At 43.8% G+C, this 26,073-nt stretch overlaps 2 protein-coding genes across 3 annotated transcripts; one reads left to right on the forward strand and one right to left on the reverse strand.

Moving 5' to 3' along the window:
• Positions 1-420: 420 nt before the first annotated feature.
• On the forward strand, positions 421-19,162 carry LOC129861031 (rabenosyn-5). 2 transcript variants are annotated; one of them, XM_055932072.1, is made up of 14 exons: positions 421-598; positions 1,058-1,117; positions 1,243-1,522; positions 1,648-1,782; positions 2,029-2,129; positions 2,259-2,304; positions 2,466-2,588; positions 2,786-3,057; positions 3,129-3,199; positions 3,311-3,397; positions 14,905-15,007; positions 15,213-15,317; positions 15,480-15,743; positions 15,887-19,162. In XM_055932072.1, exons 3-14 carry the CDS (start codon positions 1,360-1,362, stop codon positions 16,712-16,714), a joined length of 2,298 nt encoding a protein of 765 aa, XP_055788047.1. In that variant the 5' UTR covers positions 421-598; positions 1,058-1,117; positions 1,243-1,359; the 3' UTR covers positions 16,715-19,162. The 2 variants fall into 2 exon arrangements, with proteins under 2 accessions (XP_055788047.1, XP_055788046.1); XM_055932071.1 differs by having other exon boundaries at positions 422-598; positions 2,466-2,627.
• A 151-nt stretch (positions 19,163-19,313) lies between these two features.
• Positions 19,314-24,402, reverse strand: mrps25 (mitochondrial ribosomal protein S25). Its single transcript, XM_055932076.1, has 4 exons — positions 24,184-24,402; positions 20,644-20,750; positions 20,344-20,431; positions 19,314-19,596 (listed from the first exon to the last, which is right to left on the reverse strand). Exons 1-4 carry the CDS (start codon positions 24,315-24,317, stop codon positions 19,407-19,409), a joined length of 519 nt encoding a protein of 172 aa, XP_055788051.1. The 5' UTR covers positions 24,318-24,402; the 3' UTR covers positions 19,314-19,406.
• Between the last annotated feature and the right edge of the window lie 1,671 nt (positions 24,403-26,073).

Consider the following 26,073-nt stretch of genomic DNA (forward strand, 5'->3'; position numbering starts at 1 on the left):
GGTATCTGCTGAGCGACAGTCTGAAGTATGGGTGGCAGGTCTCTAGGTTGAAGACCTCAGATCTTCTCCAGGCTGGACATTCTCACTTCTCTCTCTTCCCTCCTCTCTTCCAGTCCACCATGAATATCTATCCTCACAACTCAGTGTTTGTGTGTGTGTTCAAGAACATGTGCTTCCTCTGATAAATGTCTCTCTTCCTGTTGTAAGACAGGACAGTCAGAAGTGAAATCCGGGATCCTTGGGTCGTCCATAACCTAAACACTAACCCCTACCTAAACCATTTAAATGTAAACTTCAATGGGTTAGGGACGTCCCGAGGTTCCCGGTTAGCACGGTCGCAGACCTAGGGTCAGGGTTCCTTTTGGCTTCAACGTGCTTTTTGTCCATTCTCACTTCCCGTCTCGGTTGTATGCTAATCACATGACTAGACCATTGACGGTACCACAGTACAGTGTGTGACTAGACCGTTTTATTATAGCTCGGTGGACTAGACTGCTAACTTTTCACCCGCGGAGAGAGCGTTGCAGCTGGAGATTAGCGACGAGCTGTCAGATATTCATACATAAACTACACTGTTAGCAGACTTACATTGCGATCTGTAAGTAAATAAATCTGTTTTGGATTGTGTGTCATTGGAAACGGTGTGCGCTTGCTGCTGGCGAAACGTCAGAACTGGAACTATAGCTATCTCGTTAGCCTTTTGCTAACTTAGTCAGCTAGCTAGTTTTTTCCATGGTTGCTTTATGGATGTGAATTGTTCAGTAGCCAGCCAGTTGGCTGGTTATATATCTGTCTGGACTGGCTAGTTCTACTCAAATGATTTCCCTTCCTACTGAGAATGTAAACACAGCCTACTGCTCTCGTTGTTAGCTAGCTAATTTTATTATTTCTAACACGGTATACATTTAGCCATGCATAGGATTTACGTGAATAGTAAGCGTTCAATGATCAAAGACCGTTATGTCCATGTCACCTGCCTAGTCTTGCTGGATGATTTTAGGGTTGTCATTCAGTAAACCATGACTTCCATAAACAACGGTCTGGACTTCTTACCTAGGGTGTAATCATTAGTCCAAACAGTGCAACTAAAACGAGAGTTAATATTGGACAAATTCAGGTAGGTCCATCCCCATTTCGTTCCATTTGCTTCCGTTTTACAACAGAATCGGCGTAATATGCCCGTATGTTATTTTTAGAACCCTTGACCCCTCTACTGCTTCAAGCTGTCCGTTTCTGCCTCAGGCTTTCTCCTGGTGTATAATGAAGCGGATGAGGGGTGGGCGTCACACCAAGTTGGGCGTGGCATGAGACAGGGACACACCGTGCGTGTCACTGCTTGCACCACCCACCCCCATCAACATGGCCTCCATCTACCTGCCCCCCTTTGAGGGCACAGGGGAGGTGAAGGAGGGCTTCCTGTGCCCGCTTTGCCTGAAGGACCTGCAGTCATTCTACCAGCTGCAGGAGCATTATGAGGAGGAACACTCTGGGGATGACAGACATGTCAGGGGACAGCTCAAGAGTGAGTCTGTTAATGCTTGTCTTTCCATTTAGGTCAGCAAATAATGACCCAAGAGTGAGTCTCATAGCCGGGTAGCCTTTCCCAGTTCCTTGAAGTAATCACTACTGTCATCCTGTTGGCTGCAGGTCTAGTCCAGAAGGCTAAGAAAGCCAAAGACAAGCTGCTGAAGAGGGATGGAGAGGACAAGCCAGAGACGGATAGCTATGAGTCCTTCTACTACGGTGGAGTGGACCCCTACATGTGGGAGCCTCAGGAGCTGGGTGAGACTGGGAGCAGTATGCAGAGGGGAAACTGGTAGTAGAGCAAAGTGGTGGGGTGGTGTGGTAAAGGGCTTTGCATCTGCTGCTCAAACAATACACAGTTAACAAGAGATTTATTGGTCTGGACATTGCATGCTACTGAGTCATCTCACCTGAATTGTAACTAAGAGTGTTGTTTTGTTATGGTCTCTAGTTTTAGAGACTGCTTCCATCCAGTCTGATGGTGTCCCCTCTTCTCCTCCGTAGGAGCCACCAGAAGTCATCTGGACTTCTTCAAGAAGCACAGAGCTGCCAGGATCGACCACTACGTCATCGAGGTCAACAAGCTAATTATCAGGCTAGAGAAAGTGAGCCCACAAACAATCACAAGTCGTTTCCCCCTTTGGTTTGTCGATGTGGGTTTGACACATACAGTAGCAGTTACACACCCTTACTGTCAGGACATGACTCACCATGTATCCTATCTTGTGTTTCAGCTGACCTCATTTGACAGGATGAACATAGATGCAAGCAAGATTAGAGGTGAGTTGAGAGGGGGCCATATTGCAGTATATTTTGTTTTTTTCATTATCACATTATACAGGACCCACATTTGTTCTTATTGAGTACAGCTCCTCCCTGTGTGAATTTGAACGTCATTTTCTGTGTGAATCCTGAAAATCCACTCCTCCCCCTCTCTCCAGCGACTGAGAAGTCTGTTGTGTCGTGGGTGAGTGACTCTGATGTCCCGTTCTGTCCCGACTGCGGGAACAAGTTCAACCTCCGGAACAGACGACACCACTGCCGTCTCTGTGGCTCCATCATGTGTAAGAAGTGCATGGAGTTTGTGCCCCTGCCTTTGGCTTGTGAGTACATTGTATGCACACACACTTACACACATACAGCGATATTACACCCATATTTAACCAGACAATCAACAGTGACATCAGAGTATTTCTCAGAATTAGTTAGTTAATGCATTGTTCCTGCTTAGTGACTCACCAACCAGTTCTCTTCTCTCCAGACAAGCTGACCAGTGGGACACGGGAGGCCCTGAGTGTTCCAGGCAGCCCGGGCCAGTCTCAGTCCCCTCCAACAGGGGGTGGTGGGGGCAGCGTCAGCGGGATGGGCTCCAGGAGAGGCAGCATCAGCAGCCTGAGCAGTGTCACCTCCATGCTGGAAGAGAAGGACGACGAGAGGATCCGTTGCTGCTGCCACTGCATGGACACCCTGATGAGGAGACAGCAGAAACTGGAGGAGAAGGACCATGTGCCTGACATCGTCAAGCTCTACGAGGTAACACACTGTTGTTCACTGTGTAGTGAGCTTGCTGTCATTCATCATTCATCCTCCTGTCTTCCTTCCAGAGGCTGAGGCTGTGCATGGACAAGGTGGACGAGAGAGCTCCAGAGTACATCAGAATGGCTGAGTCTCTTAAGTAAGACGTAGTCTGTCTGAAATGACACCTCGTTCCCTATATAGCGTACTACATTTGACCAGAGATGTATGTGGCTGTGGTTCTGTTTGGTCAAACTTTAACTTCTCACAGTGCTGGAGAGACCACCTATAACCTGGACACGGCTGGTGGACTGAGAATGGAAGTCCAGAAATACTACGAACTTATTGATGCACTGAGGTACATACACATAACACATTCTGTATATAGTATGTAGGGTTGGCGATATTTGAGGGACACCTCTTCTACGATATGCTACTCTAAATATCGCGATATCCTACACTACCGTTCAAAAGTTTGGGGTCACTTTTCCTTATTTTTGAAAGAAAAGCACATTTTTTGTCCATTTAAAATAACATCAAATTGATCAGAAATACAGTGTAGACATTGTTAATGTTGTAAATGACTATTGTAGCTGTAAACGGCTTATTTTAATGGAATATCTACATAGGCGTACAGAGGCCCATTATCAGCAACCATCACTCCTGTGTTCCAATGGCACGTTGTGTTGGCTAATCCAAGTTTATCAAGGCTAATTGATCATTAAAAAAACCTTTTGTAAAATATGTTAGCACAGCTGAAAACTGTTGTTCTGATTAAAGAAGCAATAAAACTGGCCTTCTTTAGACTTGTTGAGTATGTGGAGCATCTGCATTTGTGGATTCAATTACAGGCTCAAAATGGCTAGAAACAAAGAACTTTCTTCTGAAACTCGTCAGTCTATTCTTGTTCTGAGAAATGAAGGCTATTCCAAATGAAAAATTGCCAAGAAACTGAAGATCTCGTACAACGCTGTGTACTACTCCCTTCACAGAACAGCGCAAACTGGCTCTAACCAGAATAGAAAGGAGTGGGAGGCCCCGGTGCACAACTGAGCAAGAGGACAAGTACATTAGTGTCTAGTTTGAGAAACAGACGCCTCACAAGTCCTCAACTGGCAGCTTCATTAAATAGTACCCGCAAAACACCAGTCTCAACGTCAACAGTGAAGAGGCGACTCCGGGATGCTGGCCTTCTCGGCAGAGTTGCAAAGAAAAAGCCATATCTCAGACTGGCCAATAAAAATAAAATATTAAAATGGGAAAAAGAACACAGATGCTGGACAGAGGAACTCTGCCTAGAAGACCAGCATCCCGGAGTCGCCTCTTCATTGTTGACGTTGAAACTAGTGTTTTGCGGGTACTATTTAATGAAGCTGCCAGTTGAGGACTTGTGAGGTGTCTATTTCTCAAACTAGACACTAATGTACTTGTCCTCTTGCTCAGTTATGCACCGGGGCCTCCCACCCTATCTATTCTGGTTAGAGCCAGTTTGTGCTGTTCTGTGAAGGGAGTAGTACACAGCGTTGTACGAGATGTTCAGTTTCTTGGCAATTTCTCGCATGGAATAGCCTTCATTTCTCAGAACAAGAATAGAATGATGAGTTTCAGAAGTAAAGGTCTTTGTTTCTGGCCATTTTGAGCCTGTAATCGATCGCACAAATGCTGATGCTCCAGATACTCAACTAGTCTAAAGAAGGCCAGTTTTATTGCTTCTTTAAATCAGAACAACAGTTTTCAGATGTGCTAACATATTTTACAAAAGGGTTTTCTAATGATCAACTAGCCTTGATAAACTTGGATTAGCTAACACAACGTGCCATTGGAACACAGGAGTGATGGTTGACGATAATGGGCCCCTGTACACCTATGTAGATATTCCATTAAAATCAGCCGTTTCCAGCTACAATAGTCATTTACAACGTCAACAATGTCTACACTGTATTTCTGATCAATTTGATGTTATTTTAATGGACAAAACCACATTTTCTCTTTCAAAAACGAGGACATTTCTAAGTGACCCCAAACTTTTGAACGGTAGTGTATACAGTATAGTGTGATACGCCGTGTGTAACGTCCATTTGTATAGTTTACTCCGCTACTTGAGTCATCCCCCTCCGCTCTCACTCTCTCCACGCCGCTTCCATACAGACCTAGTCCCACCCCCTGTCACTCAAGGAGCGCATTTGTTGTTGGTTGACCATGCAACAATGTTGATGACAACGATGATGTTTTTACTTTGATCTTAATATAAATCCACAAGCGTTCTATAATTACAATATTAGTTTGTGTTTCTTACATCTGCAAACAGCTAGTTTGTATTTTCTTAGCAAGTTAAACTAAATTGTGTTAGCTGGCTAGCTATCTACCTAATAAAAGTACTGAGTCAGAGCAAATGTAGCTAGCTAATACAGCCTGATACCAGTGCTGGTGGAGGCCTAAATCAGCATGCTGTTTGTGCAACAGTATCTTCTAAGTCAAATAGGAATAGGCGGGGCATGAATATGTTGGCTACATGAATAAAGATTTAATGTAGCCAAAGATTATAGGGTCCCCTAGGAAACACTGAACATCACTTTGGTTCCTACCCTGTCACTTTAACTCGTCCATGGCATTTTCATTCATTGTCATGTCAAACAACACTGTATTCAATGTGTCCACTATTATTTATATTCTAACTATGGAATTAGAATAAACATTAAATTTCCATGATTCCAAAAGTTCATCCAAGTGTTTTGATCTAAATTGCAATTGCAACATTTGGTTGAAAATAAGACCTTGTTTTTTTGCCCATAACGTAGAAATGATCTCAAATGAGTGCAGGAAATTGATGGAAATGCAGGAAATTATTTTAGGTTGAAGTTGAATTGAACAGTATAAAACACTCAGAATGGAGAAAGACCCATTGAAATAATTTAGAATGTATGTGTTGCCACCCTATGGTCACACACTACTCATAAAGCAAATGTAGGGCTTTCATTAATCAAAAACATAAAATACCGTAAAAAATTTGAAAAATACCATGATATGATATTTTGGCCATATCGCTCAGGCCTATTATAGTCACATTAAATAACCTCTGTATGGGGAAAAAATAAGGCTTAGTTCATTAATTTAGACTTAATTTTCAATATATTGATACAGCCTAACTGATAACAGTTTTGACTTGTAAAGTTCAAATATAGTATAGTCTTGCACTTCACGATATATCGTCAGTCAAATATCATGATATTCGATTTCATCATAAACTACATGACCAAAAGTATGTGGACACCTGCTCGTCGAACATCTCATTCCAAAATCATGGGAATTAATATGGAGTTGGTTCCCCCTTTGCTGCTATAACAGCTTCCACTCTTCTAGGATGGCTTTCCACTAGATGTTGGGACATTGCTGCAGGGACTTCCATTCAGCCACGAGCATTAATGAGGTTGGGCACTGATGTTGGGCGATTAAACCTGGCTCGCAGTCAGCGTTCCAATTCATCCCAAAGATGTTTGATGGGGTTGAGGTCAGGGCTCTGTACAGGCCAGTCAAGTTCTTCCACACCGATCTTGACAAACCATTTCTTCTTTGTGCACGGTGGCATTGTTATGCTGAAACAGGAACTAGTCATCCTCAAACTGTTGCCACAAAGTTGGAAGCACAGAATCGTCTAGAACAGGGGTGCCCAACCAGTCGATCGCGATCTACTGGTCGATCGCGGCATGCTTGCCAGTCGATTGTGAGATGATTATACATCTACTAAAATCCAGCCACACAAATCAATTCCTATAACCTCTTTCAGTATTAACATTCGACAGTCCTCCATTCATAGCAACGTCTGAAAAGTCACGTGATTTACATAAAATATGACCAGTCCCTGCCCACTTATTGACCTATGCCTAGTTAGTGTGGTCAGATGCCGCCCTCCAACGCCAAGTCGAGGTAACAGTGATGCCAGGCAGGTAGCTAGCTAGCTAACTTTGTAGTCAGATTCGTTCTTAAATTGTTCTCAAGTTGTGTGGTAGACAGCAGCAATAATATGTGAAGGGAACAATACAAAAAAACAGAAAACGTATCATTTCCACAAGAATGGGAGGATGATTATTTTTTGTCATGTCAAACTCAAAATGTGTGTGTCTCATCTGCCATGATAGCATCGTTATCCCAAAGAAAGGTAACATAGAAGGACATTTTAAAACCACACACAAAACCCAGGAAAGAGATTTCCCAGCAAAGACTGAATTACTAAGAAGAAAGGTACAAGAACTAAAAAAATCAACTGGCAGTGAAGCAGGCAATTTTCACATGGCCTGTGACCGAAGGGAAGGCGGCAAACATAGCATCTTATCGTGTGAGTCACGTTCTTGCTAAGCATAAAAAGTTGTTCAAAGTTGGGGAGATCAAGGAAGCATTTATTGAGGCTGCAGACTCTCTGTTTGGGGATTTTAAGAATAAGACTGAAATGATGGCTTCCATCAATGACATTCAGTTGTCTAGAAATACGGTGACAAGATGTGAGGGAATAGCGGAGAACCTCGAGGATCAACTGAAGAAGGATATTGACAACTGTGAGTGTTATTCCCTCCAGTTTGACGAGTCCACAGATATGGTAGATGTGGTACAGATATACATTTTCACCAGAATGTTTTTTGACAACATGAGTACAAAGGACGAACTACTCGCCTCTTTGTCACTGAAAGGACATACAAGGGGCAAAAATATTTTTCAAGCTTTTATGGAGTTTGCTAACAAATTTCAACTGCCCTTTTGTAAGCTTGTCTCCATTACTACCGATGGGGCACCCGCTATGGTAGGCCGCATTAGTGGGTTTGTTGCATTGTGCAAACGGGACGATTGTTTCCCGGACTTTCTTAGTTTTCACTGCGTAGTTCATCAGCAAGCTTTGTGTGGGAAGATGTTAAACATGAAAGAGGTGATGGATGTTGCGATTGTGTGTTCTATTCGAGCAAGAAGCCTACGGCGGAGGTTATTTCACGCTCACTTAGAAGAGACTGAAGCGGAGCACACAGACCTGCTGCTGCACACGGATGTGCGGTGGCTGAGCCGAGGTACATTTTTAGGGAGATTCAGTGAGTTGTTGCCTGAAATCAAGGAGTTTCTCAAGGTCTCCAAACATGCAGAATATGCACAGCAATAGGAGACACAGTGCCTCCTGGATTTAGCTTTTTTCACTGACCTAACTTACATGCTTAATGAACTGAATGTAGAGCTGCAAGGAGAAGGCAAACATGCAATCAACATGATCAGCTCTGTGAACACTTTTAAATGCAAACTACAAGTGCTCACAAGAAAGCTGCAACGTAAAGACCTGCACTTTCAACACATGCATTCAGAACTTGAACGTCAGGGCAAGGATACAGCACAGCTTGACAGTGCACGTTGCGTGGAGCAAGTCCAGAGCATCTTATCTGAGTTTGATAGTCGTTTCACTGAGTTGCATCACTTGAGCCTATTGCCACTTATAAACTTAGCAAAAAAAGAAATGTCCCTTTTTCAGGACCCTGTCTTTCAAATATAATTCGTAAAAATCCAAATAACTTCACAGATCTTCATTGTAAAGGGTTTAAACACTGTTTCCCATGCTTGTTCAATGAACCATAAACAATTAATGAACATGCACCTGTGGAATGGTCATTAAGACACTAACAGCTTACAGACGGTAGACAATTAAGGTCACAGTTATGGAAACTTAGAACACTAAAGAGGCCTTTCTACTGACTCTGAAAAACACCAAATGAAAGATGCCCAGGCTCACAGTTCATCTGTGTGAATGTGCCTTAGGCATGCTGCAAGGAGGCATGAGGACTGCAGATGTGGCCAAGGCAACTGGTAAATTGCCAAGGTAAATTGCAATGTCCGTACTGTGAGACGCATAAGACAGCTCTACAGGGTGACAGGACGGACAGCTGATCGTCCTCGCAGTGGCAGACCACGTGTAACAACACCTGCACAGAATCGGTACATCCGAACATCACACCTGCGGGACAGGTACAGGATGGCAACAACAACTGCCCGAGTTACACCAGGAACGCACAATCCCTCCATCAGTGCTCAGACTGTCCGCAATAGGCTGAGAGATTGTGGACTGAGGGCTTGTAGGCCTGTTGTAAGACAGGTCCTCACCAGACATCACCGGCAACAACGTTGCCTATGGGCACAAACCCGCCGTCTCTGGACCAGACAGGACTGACAAAAAGCGCTCTTCACTGACAGAAAGCGGTTTTGTCTCACAAGGGGTGATGGTCGGATTCGCGTTTATCGTCGAAGGAATGAGCGTTACACTGAGGCCTATACTCTGGAGCGGGATTGATTTGGAGGTGGAGGGTCCGTCATGGTCTGGGGCGGTGTGTCACAGCATCATCGGACTGAGCTTGTTGTCATTGCAGGCAATCTCAATGCTGTGCATTACAGGGAAGACATCCTCATGTGGTACCCTTCTTGCAGGCTCATCCTGACATGACCCTCCAGCAATGCCACCAGCCATACTTCTCGTTCTGTGCGTGATTTCCTGCAAGACAGGAATGTCAGTGTTCTGCAATGGCCAGCGAAGAGCCCGGATCTCAATCCCATTGAGCATGTCTGGAACCTGTTGGATCGGAGGGTGAGGGCTCAGGCCATTCTCCCCAGAAATGTCCGGGAACTTCCAGGTGCCTTTTGTGGAAGAGTGGGGTAACATCTCACAGCAATAATTGGCAAATCTGGTGCAGACCATGAGTAGGAGATGCACTATAGTACTTAATGCAGCTGGTGGCCACACCAGATACTGACTGTTACTTTTGATTTTGACCCCCCCCCCTTTGTTAAGGGACACATTATTCAATTTCTGTTAGTCACATGTCTGGAACTTGTTCAGTTTGTCTCAGTTGTTGAATCTTATGTTCATAGAAATATTTACACATGTTAAGGTTGCTGAATATAAACGCAGTTGACAGTGAGAAGAGTTTATAGAAGATTTTTCAGTTGGACACAACTATAGCAGAAACTGAAATTCTCACCCTTCAAAAAACCCTTCAAAAAAAGAGTTCTGGGATCTACTGATAGATGAGAAGTATCCCAACATAAGATGTGCTCTCAACTTATCAGCCCTTTGTGGATCAACCTACCTCTGTGAGTCTGCATTTTCTCACATGAAGATAATAAAGTCCAAGTACAGATCTACTATGATGGATGACCACCTTGTGGCCTGCATGAGACTTGCAACACGCTGCTACAGCCCTGATTATGAAAAACTACTTGCCTCCACCCAATGCCAAAAGTCACACTAAGGTAGGAAATTAAATGAGTTGCACTTATTTGTGTAAAACATGTTATTGGTCCACATTATATTTGGGTATCAAATAGGTATCATAGCAACAGGTTCATACTCAGTGGTGTGTTGCGTTTCATACATTTTGTTGGTTGGTTTAGATTTTGAGACTGGTAGATCTCATCAGGCTGGCAAATGAAAAAGTAGATCTCACGTCAAATAAGGTTGTGCACACCTGGTCTAGAATGTCATTATATGCTGTCGTGTTAAGATTTCCCTTCACTGGAACTAAGGGGCCTAGCCTGAACTAAGAAAAATAGCCTCAGACTATTACCTTCTTCACTAAACTTTACAGTTGGCACTGCATTGGAGCAGACTGCCAGATGGTGAAGTGTGATTAATTTCTCCAAAGAACATGTTTTCACTGCTCCAGGGTAAAATGGCTGCAAGTTTTACACCAATCCAGCCGACGCTTGGCATTGTGCATGGTGATCTTAGGCACTCGGTGGTCCCGTTCTGTGAGCTGCTGTTGCTACTAGACATTCCCACTTCACACTAACAGCACTTACAGTTGACCAGGGCAGAAATTTGACAAACTGGCTTGAAAGTCACTGAACTCTTCAGTAAGGCCATTCTACTGCCAATGCGCTCTGAGGTGGCTGATGTTGGTGACTGATGAGATATGTTGGCACGATTGCCATATTGCATCTCCATCCCAAAGCCCTTGCTTGGAAGTGTACTTTGCCAGACTGCCAAGAACCTTGCCCTTTAAAAAATATATTTTTTAAATAATTATATATATATATATATATATATATATATATATATACACATAGATCTGAATGAATGAAATATTCTTATTAAATACTTTTTTCTTTACATAGTTGAATGTGCTGACAACAAAATCACACAAAAATGATCAATGGAAATCAAATTGATCAACCCATGGTGGTCTTGATTTGGAGTCACACTCAAAATTAAAGTGGAAAACAACACTACAGGCTGATCCAACTTTGATGTAATGTCCTTAAAACAAGTCAAAATGAGGCTCAGTAGTGTGTGTGGTCTCCACGTGCCTGTGTGACCTCCCTACAATGCCTGGGCATGCTCCTGATGAGGTGGCGGATGGTCTCCTGAGGGATCTCCTCCCAGACCTGGACGAAAGCATCCGCCAACTCCTGGACAGTCTGTGGTGCAACGTGGCGTTGGTGGATGGAGCGAGACATGATGTCCCAGATGTGCTCAATCGGATTCAGGTTTGGGGAACGGGCGGGCCAGTCCATAGCATCAATGCCTTCCTCTTGCAGGAACTGCTGACACACTCCAGCCACATGAGGTCTAGCATTGTCTTGCATTAGGAGGAACCCAGGGCCAACCGCACCAGCATATGGTCTCACAAGGGGTCTGAGGATCTCATCTCGGTACCTAATGGCAGTTAGGCTACCTCTGGCGAGCACATGGAGGGCTGTGCGGCCCCCCCAAAGAAATGCCACTCCACACCATGACTGACCCACCGCCAAACCGGTCATGCTGGAGGATGTTGCAGGCAGCAGAACGTTCTCCACGGCGACTCCAGACTATGTCACGTCTGTCACATGTGCTCAGTGTGAACCTGCTTTCATCTGTGAAGAGCGAATTTGACAATCTTGGTGTTCTCTGGCAAATGCCAAACGCCCTGCACGGTGTTGGGCTGTAAGCACAACCCCCACCTGTGGACGTCGGGCCCTCATACCACCCTCATGGAGTCTGTTTCTGACCGTTTGAGCAGACGCATGCACATTTGTGGCCTGCTGGAGGTCATTTTGCAGGGCTCTGGCAGTGCTCCTCCTTGCACAAAGGCGGAGGTAGCGGTCCTGCTGCTGGGTTGTTGGCCTCCTCCATGTCTCCTGATGTACTGGCCTGTCTCCTGGTAGCGCCTCCATGCTCTGGACACTACGCTGACAGACACAGCAAACCTTCTTGCCACAGCTCGCATTGATGTGCCATCCTGGATGAGCTGCACTACCTGAGCCACTTGTGTGGGTTGTAGACTCCGTCTCATGCTACCACTAGAGTGAAAGCACCGCCAGCATTCAAAAGTGACCAAAACATCAGCCAGGAAGCATAGGAACTGAGAAGTGGTCTGTGGTCACCACCTGCAGAACCACTCCTTTATTGGGGGTGTCTTGCTAATTGCCTATAATTTCCACCTGTTGTCTATTCCATTTGCACAACAGCATGTGAAATTTATTGTCAATCAGTGTTGCTTCCTAAGTGGACAGTTTGATTTCACAGAAGTGTGATTGACTTGGAGTTACATTGTGTTGTTTAAGTGTTCCCTTTATTTTTTTGAGCAGTGTATATAAATAAAATGACCCTTGCCCTCATCCAGGCCAAGGTGGCGAGACACGGTAGTGATGACACCATAGGCCTTGTTGATCTCTGCACCATACTTGGGGTCCAACATGTACGATGCGGCATGTATGGGCTTCAGGCAGAAGTCTTCACACTTTTTGATGTATTTCAGAACTGCAGTTTCCTCTGTTAGAGCAACTGTGAAGTGGGCAGGGCAGTACGGATTTCTTCTCTTACCTCTGCAAGCAGAGTCTGAACATCAGACAGGATGGCATTGTCTCCCTCAATATGTGCAATGGCTACTACTATAGGTTTCAGGAGTTTCAGGCTGCTTACCACTCTCTCCCAAAATACATCATCCAGGAGGATCCTCTTGATGGGGCTGTCCATATTGGCAGACTGTGATCTTGGCATTTATTGGAGAGACTCCTTCCCCTCCAGGAGACTGTCAAACATGATGACAACACCACCCCGACGGGTTTTGCTGGGCAGCTTCAATGTGGTGATCTTATTCTTCTCACTTTGCTTGGTGAGATAGATTGCTGCTATAACTTAATGACCCTTCACATACCTAACCATTTCCTTGGCTCTCTTGTAGAGTGTATCCATTGTTTTCAATGCAATGATGTCCTTGAGGAGCAGATTCAATGCATGAGCAGCACAGGTGTGATGTGAGGGTAGGACTCCTCCACTTTAGACCAAGCAGCCTTCATGTTCGCAGCATTGTCTGTCACCAGTGCAAATACCTTCTGTGGTCCAAGGTCATTGATGACTGCCTTCAGCTCATCTGCAATGTAGAGACCGGTGTGTCTGTTGTCCTTTGTGTCTGGGCTCTTGTAGGATACTGTTTGAGGGGTGGAGATGATGTAGTTAATTATTCCTTACCCACGAACATTCAACCACCCATCAGAGATGATTGCAATACAGTCTGCTTTCTCTATGATTTGCTTGATCTTCACTTGAACTCTGTTGAACTCTGCATCCAGCAAATGAGTAGATAAAGCATGTCTGGTTGGAGGGGTGTATGCTGGGCGAAGAACATTCAGAAATCTCTTCCAATACACATTGCCTGTGAGCATTAGAGGTGAACCAGTTGCATACACAGCTCGAGCAAGACGTTCATCAGCATTTCTCTGACTACGTTCCTCTATTGAGTCAAAAAAACTTCTGATTCCAGGAAGACCATGAGCTGTTGCTATCGATAAGGTGTCTGATTCATCATTTTCACCTCGAATAGAAGTAGAGGGACTTTTGTCAGAGGTTGCTTGTTGTGAGTGCTGAGGGAACTTTATGCACTTGGCCAGATGATTCTGCATTTTTGTTGCATTCTTCACATATGATTTGGCACAGTATTTACAAATGTACACTTTTCCTTCTACATTAACTGCAGTGAAATGTCTCCACACATCAGATAGTGCCTGTGGCATTTTCCTGTAAAGATTAGAAAAAAGGAGTTAAAAAAAACAAATACAATTCCATGTACAGATAAATAGTTAAGCAGTTAGATTAAACAACTCCTTTGTAAGATAAATGTTTTAAAATGAAACATGTATGGAAACAGGTGAATTAACACTCCTTAGTTAGCAGGCTCAAGCAAGCTAAAACCCACATGGTAGCAAAAAATAACTAGCATAAATTGTTAACAAGTTAGAAAGGAGTTAAACACACTTTGCTATAGGCTACTATTTACTAGTTAACAAAAAATAATATATGTCATGTAAAATATATTCACCCCTGCCAGTATTGTAATCAAAACTTACCAGAAAGCATGTAGTCCTTGGCTCAGACAGTGTAGTAGTGTGGGCCCAATAGCATCTCATTGGTGTGCAAGATCTTGAGAATCAGCTGTACATGTGATGGAAGAGTGCACTGCACATGTGATGGAAGAATGCACTGTGCATGCAGAGGGTTGCAATGCCATTGAATTGGGGATAGTTTAACCAAAATATGCCTCAAGACCTAGAATTGCCATGTGTATCCCACAAAAGGTTCACTGTTATAAGCAACTTTATTTGAAGAATTTAAGCAAAATTCCCAAAGTTCCCAGGCTCTACTTCCCATGGAAAATTTTCTGAAAAATTCCAGACATTTTCTGTAAAGTTTCAGACCCTTTGCAACCCTACCTGTCAGAAATGGGTGTGGCTGAAATAGCTGAATCCACTAATTTGAAGGGGTGTCCACCTACTTTTGTATATATAGTGTATTTTGGCCCAACCGTAGTTTGAATAAAAGTGTTCTGCTAAATAACCATATTCTTGTAACATTCTCTGTGTTTCTGTCAGTAAGAGGATCTTAACACTGGGAATGAAGGAGGAGCCACAGCCCCATCCAAAGAATCTCCAGCTGCAGAGGATGGTCAGATACACAGCCACATTGTTCGTCCAGGTGAGACAGAAGGAATACTACTGTACATAAAGAGCAACTATGGATATGCTGAATGGTGTGGTGAAGAGTGAAGGATTAGTCACTTTCCCCAGAATAATAGCTCATTACACAACACATTCAAACCCCTCCCTCTCTTTCTCAACCCTTTTCTCTCTTTCTCTGTTTCTCTCCATCTCTCTCTCCCTATCCCGCCCCCCTCCTACAGGAGAAGTTGCTGGGTCTGATGTCTCTGCCCACTAAGGACAAGTTTGAGGAGTTTAAGATGAAGCGGAAGCAGGAGCAGGAGAAGAGGCTCGCCCAGGAAAGACTGGTGAGGAGGCTGCTTATTGTTTACACTAAAGACCCAATAATGATACTCCAAAAAGGGTCTGATATGTCTGATACCAGGAAAGCTAAAAGCAACTGCTTTTATAACTAATGTATTATATAGTAAAGCTGTCTCTAAAAGCATACATTCCTATCTTCCTGCCAGGCTGCCCAGAAGAGAAGGCAGGACTCTGAGAAGAACCGCCCGGCCTCTAGCACCAACGGGGAGCCTCCCCAGGCCCCCAGAGTCCCCCGCATGACCAAAGCTGGAGGCTGGCTGCCCTCCTCAGACACCCTCCACACCCACGGGGAGCTGGATGACCCCATGCTGCAGCAGATAGAGAATATCCGGTCGTTCCTGCGGCAGGCCAAGGCCGCCCAGAGGCATGACGAGGTGGCCATGCTGGAGGAGAACCTCAGGCAGCTGCAGGTGGGGAAACTTACATAATGTTACAAAATGTAGCTTCTATATGTACTGCGATTACAATGCAATGGACCGTAACAGGGCTCTGGTCAGAAATAGTGCACTGTGTAGGGACTAGGGTGTGATTTGTTGAACTGTGTGTTCTCCAGGATGAGTACGACCAGCAGCAGACCCACCTGGCCATCACTCTGTCCCAGAGATTGGCCCAGGAGGAGAGCCTACAACAGGAGGAGTTGCAGCGCCTGGAGGACAGGAAGAGGGGGAAGATGAAGCACAGGGCTCAGAGCCAAGCCCCAGGATCCACCCAGGCCACATACACCTGGCAGGGCTCACTGAACCTAACTGATACAGGGAGCCTCCATAGGGAGGGGGAGGAAGAGAAAGAGGAGGAAGAGTTGACCCCTAAAGCAGAGAGGAGCCCCCCGTCCATGAGGGCCTTCCCTGCCCTGACGGACCAGGATGAGGAGTCGCCCCCATGGCTGGGGGGAGATGTAGAGGGACAGAACAGCTCCTCCCTCAACCCCTTTAAGGAGGAAGACTCCTCCACGGTGGAGGAGGATCCGTCCAACCCCTTCTCAGAGGAGATCCAGAAGGAGCACAAGGAGGTAGCTAACGGGAAGAAGGAGTACAACCCGTTTGAGGAGGAAGAGGAGGGCGGGGTGCAAGGGCAGGTTGAGGGCGTCACAGGCAACCCTTTCGAAGAGGAGGAGGAGAACGATGAAGGTAACCCTTTTAAAGAGGCTTCTGGGAGTACCCCGCCAGGAGCCTCGACCAATCCCTTTGAAGAGGAGGGTGAGGCGGCGATGCCAGACGTTGACTTGATCGAGGAGGAGTTGCTGCTGCAGCAGATAGATAACATCCGGGCGTACATCTTTGACGCCAAGCTCAACGGGAGGCTGGATGAGGTGGAGCTGCTGTCAGAGAACCTGAGAGAGCTGCAGCGCACCCTGGAGGAACAGAACAGTAAGACACGCTGACAGTGACACCACCTCCATCTCTACTTTTCCCATCCTCCATGCCATCACCTGATACTTACAACAGCGCTGCCCACCCAGGGCTAGAAGCTAATCCTGAGACTCTACAATTGTTCCCTTTAAAGCTGGGATCCGCAAAAGGTGAAACATCGCCACTGGTCGCCCCAGGTGCAGTTATTGTTTTTCAAACGGAGGAGATGAGCATCCAGCATCATGATAAAAACAGTTTGTAGTACATACTCTGCTGTTATATCCAGAGGAGGCTGGTGGGGGAAGCTATAGGAGGACAGGCTTATTGTAATGGCCAGAATGGAATGATTGGAACGGAGTCAAACATGGTTTCCATATGTTCTGTGTGTTTGATAACATTCCATTTATTCCATTCCAGCAATTACAATGAACCCATCCTTCTATAGCTCCTCCCACCAGCCTCCACTGATTCTATCTCATGTGCAATGATGTCCGATGAAAAAAGTGTTTGTTTGAAGTAACATCTTTGTTGTTGTAATATCGCAAACAGACGTGGCAGTTTCACCGCTAAGGATTCCAGCTTTAAATGGCCAATGATCTCATTGATTCTGGGTTGGTTAAGGTAAGTGTTAGGTGGGTTAAAACATTTGTGAAGGAACCACCCCCCATTCCCCTTGGGTATTAGCCCTCTAGACCCAGGGCCGCATCTCAATAGTCTATACTCCCTCTCCTTGTCCCTTTCCTTCATCTGTATTGATGTGATTGAACTGCACAGGTGACAGCACCGAGCGTTATTTCTTTGCCGATCCTGATCATCCTACCATGTAAGTGCAGGGTCAAGGAGAGGAGACAAGGAGAGAAAGCAAAACTAGTCTATTGAGACCCTGCTCAGGGTTATGCAGCCTAGCACTAAAAGGAGATGCATTTACATTAATTTCTTCACTCTTGTACATACTAATAACACTCACACTCTATGAAGGCCTCATTTAGGAGCCCTGTTGTTTTTGTAATTATATCTGTATGGTAAGAAGAAGCACAAGGGCAGAGTAAGTCATCACTTCCAGACAGTTGTGCAGTCAGCCACAGGAGGTAGGATCCAAGGGGTCATATTTGGGTAACAGAGGCCTGACATCGTCTGTAGTCCTGCTATTCAATACCAATACCTTATGTAGAACCAGGGTTGCCTTGAAGGTCGCAAAGTGTTTGGAAATGTTATGGTCTTCTTGAACGAAAACGTTCACTCTGAACAGTTTCGAATTACAGCTGTCGTCGGCACCTGAATACTAAGCATGACTAACTTGTTACTGCTACATTTTGTCTGTCAGATCTTCACATGCATGTTTGAGTTTGTATGGGAGTGGAACACCATTGCCGTTAAGACATCTTTTCTCTGTCATCCCTGGGGGTCCAGTGACCGCTAGAAAGAGAATGTTGATGAACAAAACATCAAGCCATGGTGAGCGATACCAACAAAAAAACTTTTTTTAAATCCTGCTTTGCTTTCAGGGACTCGTTCTGTTAGCTGGTTATGTCTATTGAATGACTAATTTGAAGCACAGGATAGATTCATTTGTTTTCAGTGAGTGTGCATGATATCACTGAGACACTTCTGCAGTGGTCCAAAGTAGGCTAGTCTTTCAATTATGATTTTGTCCTAGTCTCTCTCCCTGCGCTGTTTTATCCTCCCAACACAGTGGCGACACTAGTTCTAACCCTGCGTTTTCTCTTTTAGTGCACCAATGATGGCAGGGTCAGAATCTGTCCTGCTCTGAACTTACTTTTTTACCCTGCAAACATCCAGTTTACATTATGCAACTGATTCAACCAAGTCTCTCTTAACAGCACTTACCAATTAACTGGAGATGTTTCAGTCCGAGGCACAGAATAATAGGTTAATTTACCCAGAATGGCCCATCTGTCACAGCATCAGCCTTCTACTCTATATTCATAAGGTCTTGGCAAAACGTAAATATTAAATCTAGTTTCCCTCTTTGGATTCTTGATTTCTCATAGGTAATGAAAAAACACTAAACCGCTACCTAGTATTATCACATACTGTGGGCAAACTGTTTCCTGTGTAAGTACTTTGATGTTGTATCCAAGTACTAATTTCCTTGCCTTAAAGTATATAACAGTACTTGATATTAAGTTGAACTAAAGCAGTATTGTTCGCTGTAGTCTCATGCACACTCAACTGTGTTGTAGCTAAACACAACAGAACCTTTTGAAACATGAATCATTTGTGGCAAATGTTAATGAACTGTTGAGCTTTTTCATAATGTTTACCTTTAGTTGTCACAGGCAGCTCAATTCAGACCCCCCCCACCAAATTGGTCTTTTGACTAATCAGATCTTTTCAGAGCTCATCTGATTGACAAAAGACCAATTATTGAAACAAATATCAGAATTGGGCTGCCTGTCTAAACACAGCTATTGAGGCTCCATCACTCAACACTAAATAAAGACATGCCCTACGAAAAATTGGAAGGGTGGCATTTTCATTTATCGACATTACAGGATGTGAGTGTGTGTTGCAAATATTATGCATCAACTCCACACATACACACTTGATTTAATTAAATCTGAAGCAGATTCTAATTCATCAGTCTCAATTATCCTTATTTACAACCACTGACAAAATCGAAATATTTCCTTTAATGTACAAAAACAAATCCACAGTATTTCCAGTGAAACATATTTGATATAGTAGTATTGCTGTCCAGTCTCAGTCTTGTGCGGCTGCCATCTGTGCACGGTATTTCCCAGTCATCTCCTTGGGCAGCGGCGTGGTTCCCGGGCAGGGAACCTGGCCCTCCACCTCACAGATACACTCCTTCAGACAGTACTTCTTGGGCCCAAAGTTGGCTGGGTTAGCAGCCTCCATCCTGGCTAAAGCCTCAGCCTGCAGGACCTCACTGTAAGGGGAGAGAATAGACAATGAGGGGGAAGACAAATTAACCAGTAATATTGTATTATACAATTAAACAAGAGTAACGCCTAACCTTAAAGGGCTAGTGCAGTCAAAAACGTGAGTTTTCTGTCTTGTGTATATTTCCACACTGAGGTTGGAATAATTCTGTGAAATTGTGAAAACGATAATGCCCTTTTAGTGTAGGAGCTGTTTGACAAGACTGCCTGAAATTTCAGCCCGTTTTGGTGGGAGTTTCAAACCTCTCTAAGGTACTTTAATTGTTACCCAGCAATGATTTGATAACGAAATAAAAATGTCTGCATTGGACCTTTAAACATTCCTCTTGACATTAGGCTACTGTCAGAGACATTAACTCGTGGCTTATTCACTGGCATCTAGCCTGAGGACCAGTCTGTTTATGCTTAGCCAAATCATTTGTAGTTGTCATGCCAAACAGACTGCTGCAACCCAGGGAGGCCTACACTTCTGGGATGTATTCATTAGTCAGATTCTGTTGCAAAACATGTAGGCTGTTGCAAAATGTTTTGCATTTGAAAAACAAGAGTTTCTATTGAAAAAATGCAGGTAGTTCCCAACCCTTTTCGTTCTGTTTGGTTCCTAGAGTAAACAGTTTGTTGCAAAACGTTTTGCAACAAAATTCGACTAATGAATACATCCCTGTTATAGAACCAAATCAAGCAGTGGGCTGTGATGAATGGGTATCAGAGGTTATGGTACTATCAGTACTTACTCCGTCTTGCCAAGAATAGTCTTGACATGTTGGGTGATTTGTTTATGGTCCTTCCCCTCCACATCCACCAACACCTGCTCTCCATCATCTATATGGACGAGATATACAGAGATCCTATTCATTTACAAATTATATTCTAATTCTAAGGATATACCATGTCAGACTTCAAAACATAGGCCTAATAGACTTGATAAAATCACAACCACAGACTTTATGCAGTAATGACAGATGCACAAGCATGTAAAAGAGAGGCATAGTTAAAGATTCTATCAATCATAGTAAGTACAGAATTGGACTCACCTAGGTAGAACTTTAGGAATGGCGATGGTGTCATGTTCTTAAACATCATAATTTGAACCCAAGGATTTTTGTACTGAATTTGTGGAACATTGAAGAACACAAATTTTCTGCAGAAAAAGAGAAAAGATGCATGATGGCCAACCAGGATGTACCAACTCACTCATAGATCCTGACCACTGGGTTATAGCTCTGATCCGGGGCGTTATGTGCGTCTTGCTAATGCTGAACAACTCGTTGTCGCATGATGGACAGTTTGTGCTTTCAGGACAACTGGGAATTCGAAAAGAAACGAGGTCAAGTCATTGACAGCAGTGATCTTCAGATCGGAATATGGAGTGAGATACCTGCAAAAATGCTGAACGTACGTATCATTAGGATCATAAGAAAAGCCATGCATAAAATCTGACCATACAAACGCCATGTTACGATTACGGCTTAACATTTTAGGCTTGAACAAATCTTGTGCAGCAATTCTGACGTACAATAATAACTTAAGGTTTTGTCAGTTTCATGTCACCAACAAAAAAAAAAAACATACACCAACTGGCCTGTGAGGAGTGCTACGAACAAGCATAACACAGTATGTGTTAACCAGTAGTATCTACCAGGAATAATGAATCATAACCAGTAGTATCTACCAGGAATAATGAATCATAACCAGTAGTATCTACCAGGAATAATGAATCATAACCAGTAGTATCTACCAGGAATAATGAATCATAACCAGTAGTATCTACCAGGAATAATGAATCATAACCAGTAGTATCTACCAGGAATAATGAAACAGAATAATAGTAGCTGTTTCGTGAATCTATTAATTATGTATGACCACTGGAGTCTTTGAACTCTCAAAATATATTTTTTTTATCACTCAAAATCTTGCCAAAGCATATTCTGTAGGAGGGGTTAATATGAATTTAAAAAAATTTGACATGATTTATATGAATCAGGTCATGAACCTATGGACTTTGAAATTAACAAGGGAGAGGTTAAACGTAGAAGTCTGCCATAAGCTTATTCCCACACTTTACAATAACTCTGTTGCAGTGGTCTTAGGTAGTCTCTGTATAGCTATTCCCTCCATCCCGACACCACTGCCCAGTTGAAGTGCTTGTGATCTCCATGCGCCTTCAGAAAAGCACCCATCACCCTCAGAAAATGCCCTTCTGGAGGCCTATTTGACTACTAGCCAAATAAAGTGTAGAGCATGCATGATGCGTGCAACTCATCATTCCAACATTTAATGAATCCTTCATTCAGTTAAGTCAGCATGTCATCCATTTAGTCATTTGTGAATTGCGATAGGAACTAAATCAAAGAGAATAGAACAGTTTTATTAATTTGTTTATTGAAATCCATGTGAGTATTCAAAATTAGCTAAATTCGAGTTCTTTAGCCTACCACTTTAATAATTCAATGTTTAATTTAGGCCTATCCAAATAAAAAAAGTCCTTCAACTTGTAGGCATTGCAATTTAGGCTATAATTTTGGGTACTGTTGTCTTGCAGGACTGTGTTTTATAAGTTTTTATTATAAGGCTCCCCTTAAAAAGAGACCCTAGCTTACAAGCCTTTAAATATAGTCTCTAAATAAATTTTAAACAAAATAGTTGAAGAAGCACATGCAGTGGCTGATAGGGAAAACAGATTTGGCAATAAGAATAGGCTATAGTCTTAACCATTTGGGACCCCTTGTCTATTTCGCTCAGGACAGCCTAAATCATATTAACTTCATATTTTGCAGCTCAGGCGGTTATTCAAGATAAGGCTCTTCTGTGCCTTTATCATTCTCACACAAGTAATTTTCTGAAGGCCAAGACTATACTACTTCATCTACTGGTATAACGTCGTTATTGAATGTAGTTCTAAAACAAGCTCTAGACTTTTATTTTGGAAATTAAACTGGGAGCTGCAAAGCAACTAATGCCTGGGCTAGAGGTTTTTACCTTTATTTAACTAGGCAAGTCAGTTAAGAACAAATTCTTATTTACAATGGCGGCCTACCAAAAGGCAAAAGACCTGCGGGGACAGGGGGCTGGGATTTAAAAAATTATAAATAACCTATAAATATAGGACAAAACACACATCACAACAAGAGACAACACTACATAAAGAGAGACCTAAGACAACATAGCAAGGCAGCAACACACGACAACACAGCATGGTAGCAGCACAATATGGTAGCAAACCAAAACATGGTACAAACATTGTTGGGCACAGACAACAGCACAACGGGCAAGAAGGTAGAGACAACAATACATCACGCAAAGCAGCCACAACTGTCAGTAAGAGTGTCTGTGATTGAGTCTTTGAATGTCTTTCAACGGTAATACAACAGTAATACAATCATGGCACGGCATAGTACAGGGAGCGCTCTGCAGTGCTGATTTATGACATCTGAATGTGCATCAGATGGCAACAAGATCATATTGTACAGGAAATTCATCAGGTAACATGAATACAAAGCCGGCGATAGGTGGTTAGAATGGGATGGGAGGCCAAAAGTCTGAAACCAATAGAGAATCAGAGTCCCTCCAACCAGGATTTCTGGAAAACCCAGGTAATTTATTGAAGGTTCCTGTAATTCTGCAACCCTAGCTACTAGTCACAGCTACATAATACTGAACCGAATGTAGCTAGTCGAAGTTAGCTAGTCAATCAAGCAACTTGCCTAGTTAAATAAAGGTTAAATAAAATAAAATGCAGATAAATTCCCAGAATCAAGCAGGAATAAGCAGTAAATCCAGTAGCATCCAAGCAGGTTTTCTGGGGGGAAAAAAAATAGGGAATTTATTGAAAGTTCCTGGAATTTTGCAACCTTACTAGTAGCCCTAAGTATTGTGTAGCTGTGACTAGTAGCCCTAACTATTATGTCGCTGTGACTAGTAAGAAAGAGAGCAACAGCCATGCCAATGTTTACACCCTCAGCCCAGCGTTAAACCAGCTTCAACTTGTGTAAAAACTTCAGACTCCTTAACTCCAATAACTTTAGAGCTACGGTATGAATTACTGTCCCCTACAGTGAAGGGAGAGAGAAACATAGAGGGAGACTATTTAACTTCAGTAACTTTAAAGTTTATTCTACGGTTTGAATCACCATCCCCTCACTTCTCTATACAAATATTGAGACTGATAATACAGGGACTAGCATGAGTATCTGGGGAGAGGAGAGCTTTGAATTTTAGATTATCCCATCTAATTGAACGTTTAACGCTTTTTTAAACGTAAATTCAAACTTTTGGCAACTCTCGTTACATATCAGAAAGTCGGAGTTCTAGAAAGATGCCCGAGTCACCGACTTGGAATTCAGAGTCGGATGACCGTTTTAAACGATTTTCCCAGTCTGAGCTCGTTTTTCCCCCCGAGTTCTCAGTTGTCTTGAACGCACTGTTAACTCGGGAACTACTGGTTCAATTTCTATTGCATATCTGTACAATTTTAACAATGAAACAGAAATATCATTTTGAAATATCACTGCTCTCTGCATTGAAAGACTTATCCAAAAACAGCTAGGTTAACTAGCTTAGTATAACAAACTGACCTTGCTCCGTCGCTGAGCTGTCCATGTGTGTTGTAATTTACTGTCAAAATCTTTACTCTGTTTTTCAATACAACTTCTCCTTTCTGGAGATACTCCAGCGTTCGTCTAATGGGGAATCTTCCTTTCATAGGCATCTTTAGTCTTTATTTCCACGTTATAATTTGGAATTGAAAAGGACGCACAGCGCTCCAGTTAGGCGCTCTTTGATGACGTAAACTATATGCGTAAAGTTTAAGGTCCTTTACTAGTTACCACAGCCACAAAGTCATGAACCCTGCCTATTTCTGAACTTTGATTTTAAACCTAACCTTAACCACGCTGCTAACCCTGACCTTAAATTAAGACCAAAAGCTAACGTTTATTTTCATGATTTTTTGCGACATAGCCAATGTTGACTTTGTGGCTGTGATAACTAGTGGAAACCAAAGTTTATTGTCTTCTTCTTCAGTGGTGTTTAACGGCGGTTGGCAGCCAATGTTTAGGGGGCATTACCGCCACCAACTGTACGGGGGTTAAAAGGGAAACTCAATATGGTGATCTATATCCCAATCCCTCATTTTTTCAAACTTCCATAGCTCCCTCCTCAGGCTCTGGGGCCTGAGAGGGTATCACTGCTTGTGACAGTGCATCATCTAACTCCTACCCTGAAAAATATTTTACTCCCAGAATCTGCTCTGCCGTATCCACATAATGTCCATCTTCCTAGACCTTCCCTCCACTTTAGCCGTACCCTTGATCACCATTGCCAAAAAAAATCAACAAAGTCCACACTTAACATTGCTGGATCCTGCTGGTGGGAAGCCAACTATGCAGCATGCATTGAAGGCATATTCAACACCATGGGAGTACCTTTCGTTCCCTCCACCTTTTGACAGCCTCTGCATGTGGAATGGTCTGGATGGCCCTGACTTTGGCAACCTCATTCTCTTTCGCCCTCATCAGGCACTCCAAAGATGTAGCTACATGCTTTCCACCACAGTTGCAACACTTCACAGCTTCTTTTCCACAACTTGGATTCTTCCACCTGCAGACACTCTACATGTCCAACCAATTTCGTGATATCCAATTGGTAGTTACAGTCTTGTCCCATCGCTGCGAACTCGGGAGAGGTCGAAGGTCGAGAGCCAAGCATTCTCCGAAACAGACCCTGCACTGCTCGCTTATCCCGGAAGCCAGCCGCACCAATGTGTCGGAGGAAACACCGTACAACTGGCGACCGAAGTCAGCAGGCATGCGCCGGTCCGCCACAAGGAGTCGCTAGAGCGCGATGGGACAAGGACATCCCGGCCGGCCACACACTCCCCTAACCCGGATGATGCTGGGCCAATTGCGCGGCGCCTTATGGGTCTCCCGGTTCCGGCCGGCTGCGACACAGCCCGGGATCGAACCCGGGTCTGTAGTGATGCCTCTTAGACTGCGATGCAGTGCCTTAGACCGCTGCGCCACTTGGGAGGCCCATGTTCAACCATTCTACACCGTTTACACTGCAACGGCCTGGAAATAAAAACTCTTACAGGAATGTACACATACCCCAGCTTCACTCGGGTCGGGAGGGACTCCACATTGCCATTGACCCAACGATTCATCCTCCTTGCATCAACCACAACAGGAATACTCTTTAGCTCCTTGATACACTTCCTCTGAGATTCCAGCAAATACCCCTTTGAAAGGTACTTTTCCTTTAGCTCAAAGCATGACACCGCATGGTCATCAATTCACCTGATAAGCAACACACACTTCCAGCAGAAACACAAATAAATCAAGACCAGCCCACTCCTCGTGACCCTCACCAAACTCCACTTTACCCTCACCTCTCTCCACCAACGGATTTGACAATTCGGGCTCCAATTCTCCCAGAAACCAGACTCCTACAAGATATGATGAGGTATT

The sequence above is a fragment of the Salvelinus fontinalis genome, chromosome 8 (assembly GCF_029448725.1).
Source record: "Salvelinus fontinalis isolate EN_2023a chromosome 8, ASM2944872v1, whole genome shotgun sequence".
In the NCBI taxonomy this organism is placed as follows: Eukaryota; Metazoa; Chordata; class Actinopteri; order Salmoniformes; family Salmonidae; genus Salvelinus; species Salvelinus fontinalis.

Excerpts from the sequence above, each read along its gene's own strand:
- mrps25 (XM_055932076.1), bottom strand. The coding sequence starts at position 24,317 with ATGCCTATGAAAGGAAGATTCCCCATTAGACGAACGCTGGAGTATCTC. Across the intron at positions 20,751-24,183 it reads CAGCTCAGCGACGGAGCAAG|AAAATTTGTGTTCTTCAATG; the intron begins GTCAGTTTGTTA and ends CTTTTTCTGCAG. Across the intron at positions 20,432-20,643 it reads ATTCCTAAAGTTCTACCTAG|ATGATGGAGAGCAGGTGTTG; the intron begins GTGAGTCCAATT and ends TCGTCCATATAG.
- LOC129861031 (XM_055932071.1), top strand. The coding sequence starts at position 1,360 with ATGGCCTCCATCTACCTGCCCCCCTTTGAGGGCACAGGGGAGGTGAAG. Across the intron at positions 3,200-3,310 it reads AGAATGGCTGAGTCTCTTAA|TGCTGGAGAGACCACCTATA; the intron begins GTAAGACGTAGT and ends AACTTCTCACAG. Across the intron at positions 15,008-15,212 it reads CAGCCACATTGTTCGTCCAG|GAGAAGTTGCTGGGTCTGAT; the intron begins GTGAGACAGAAG and ends CCCCTCCTACAG.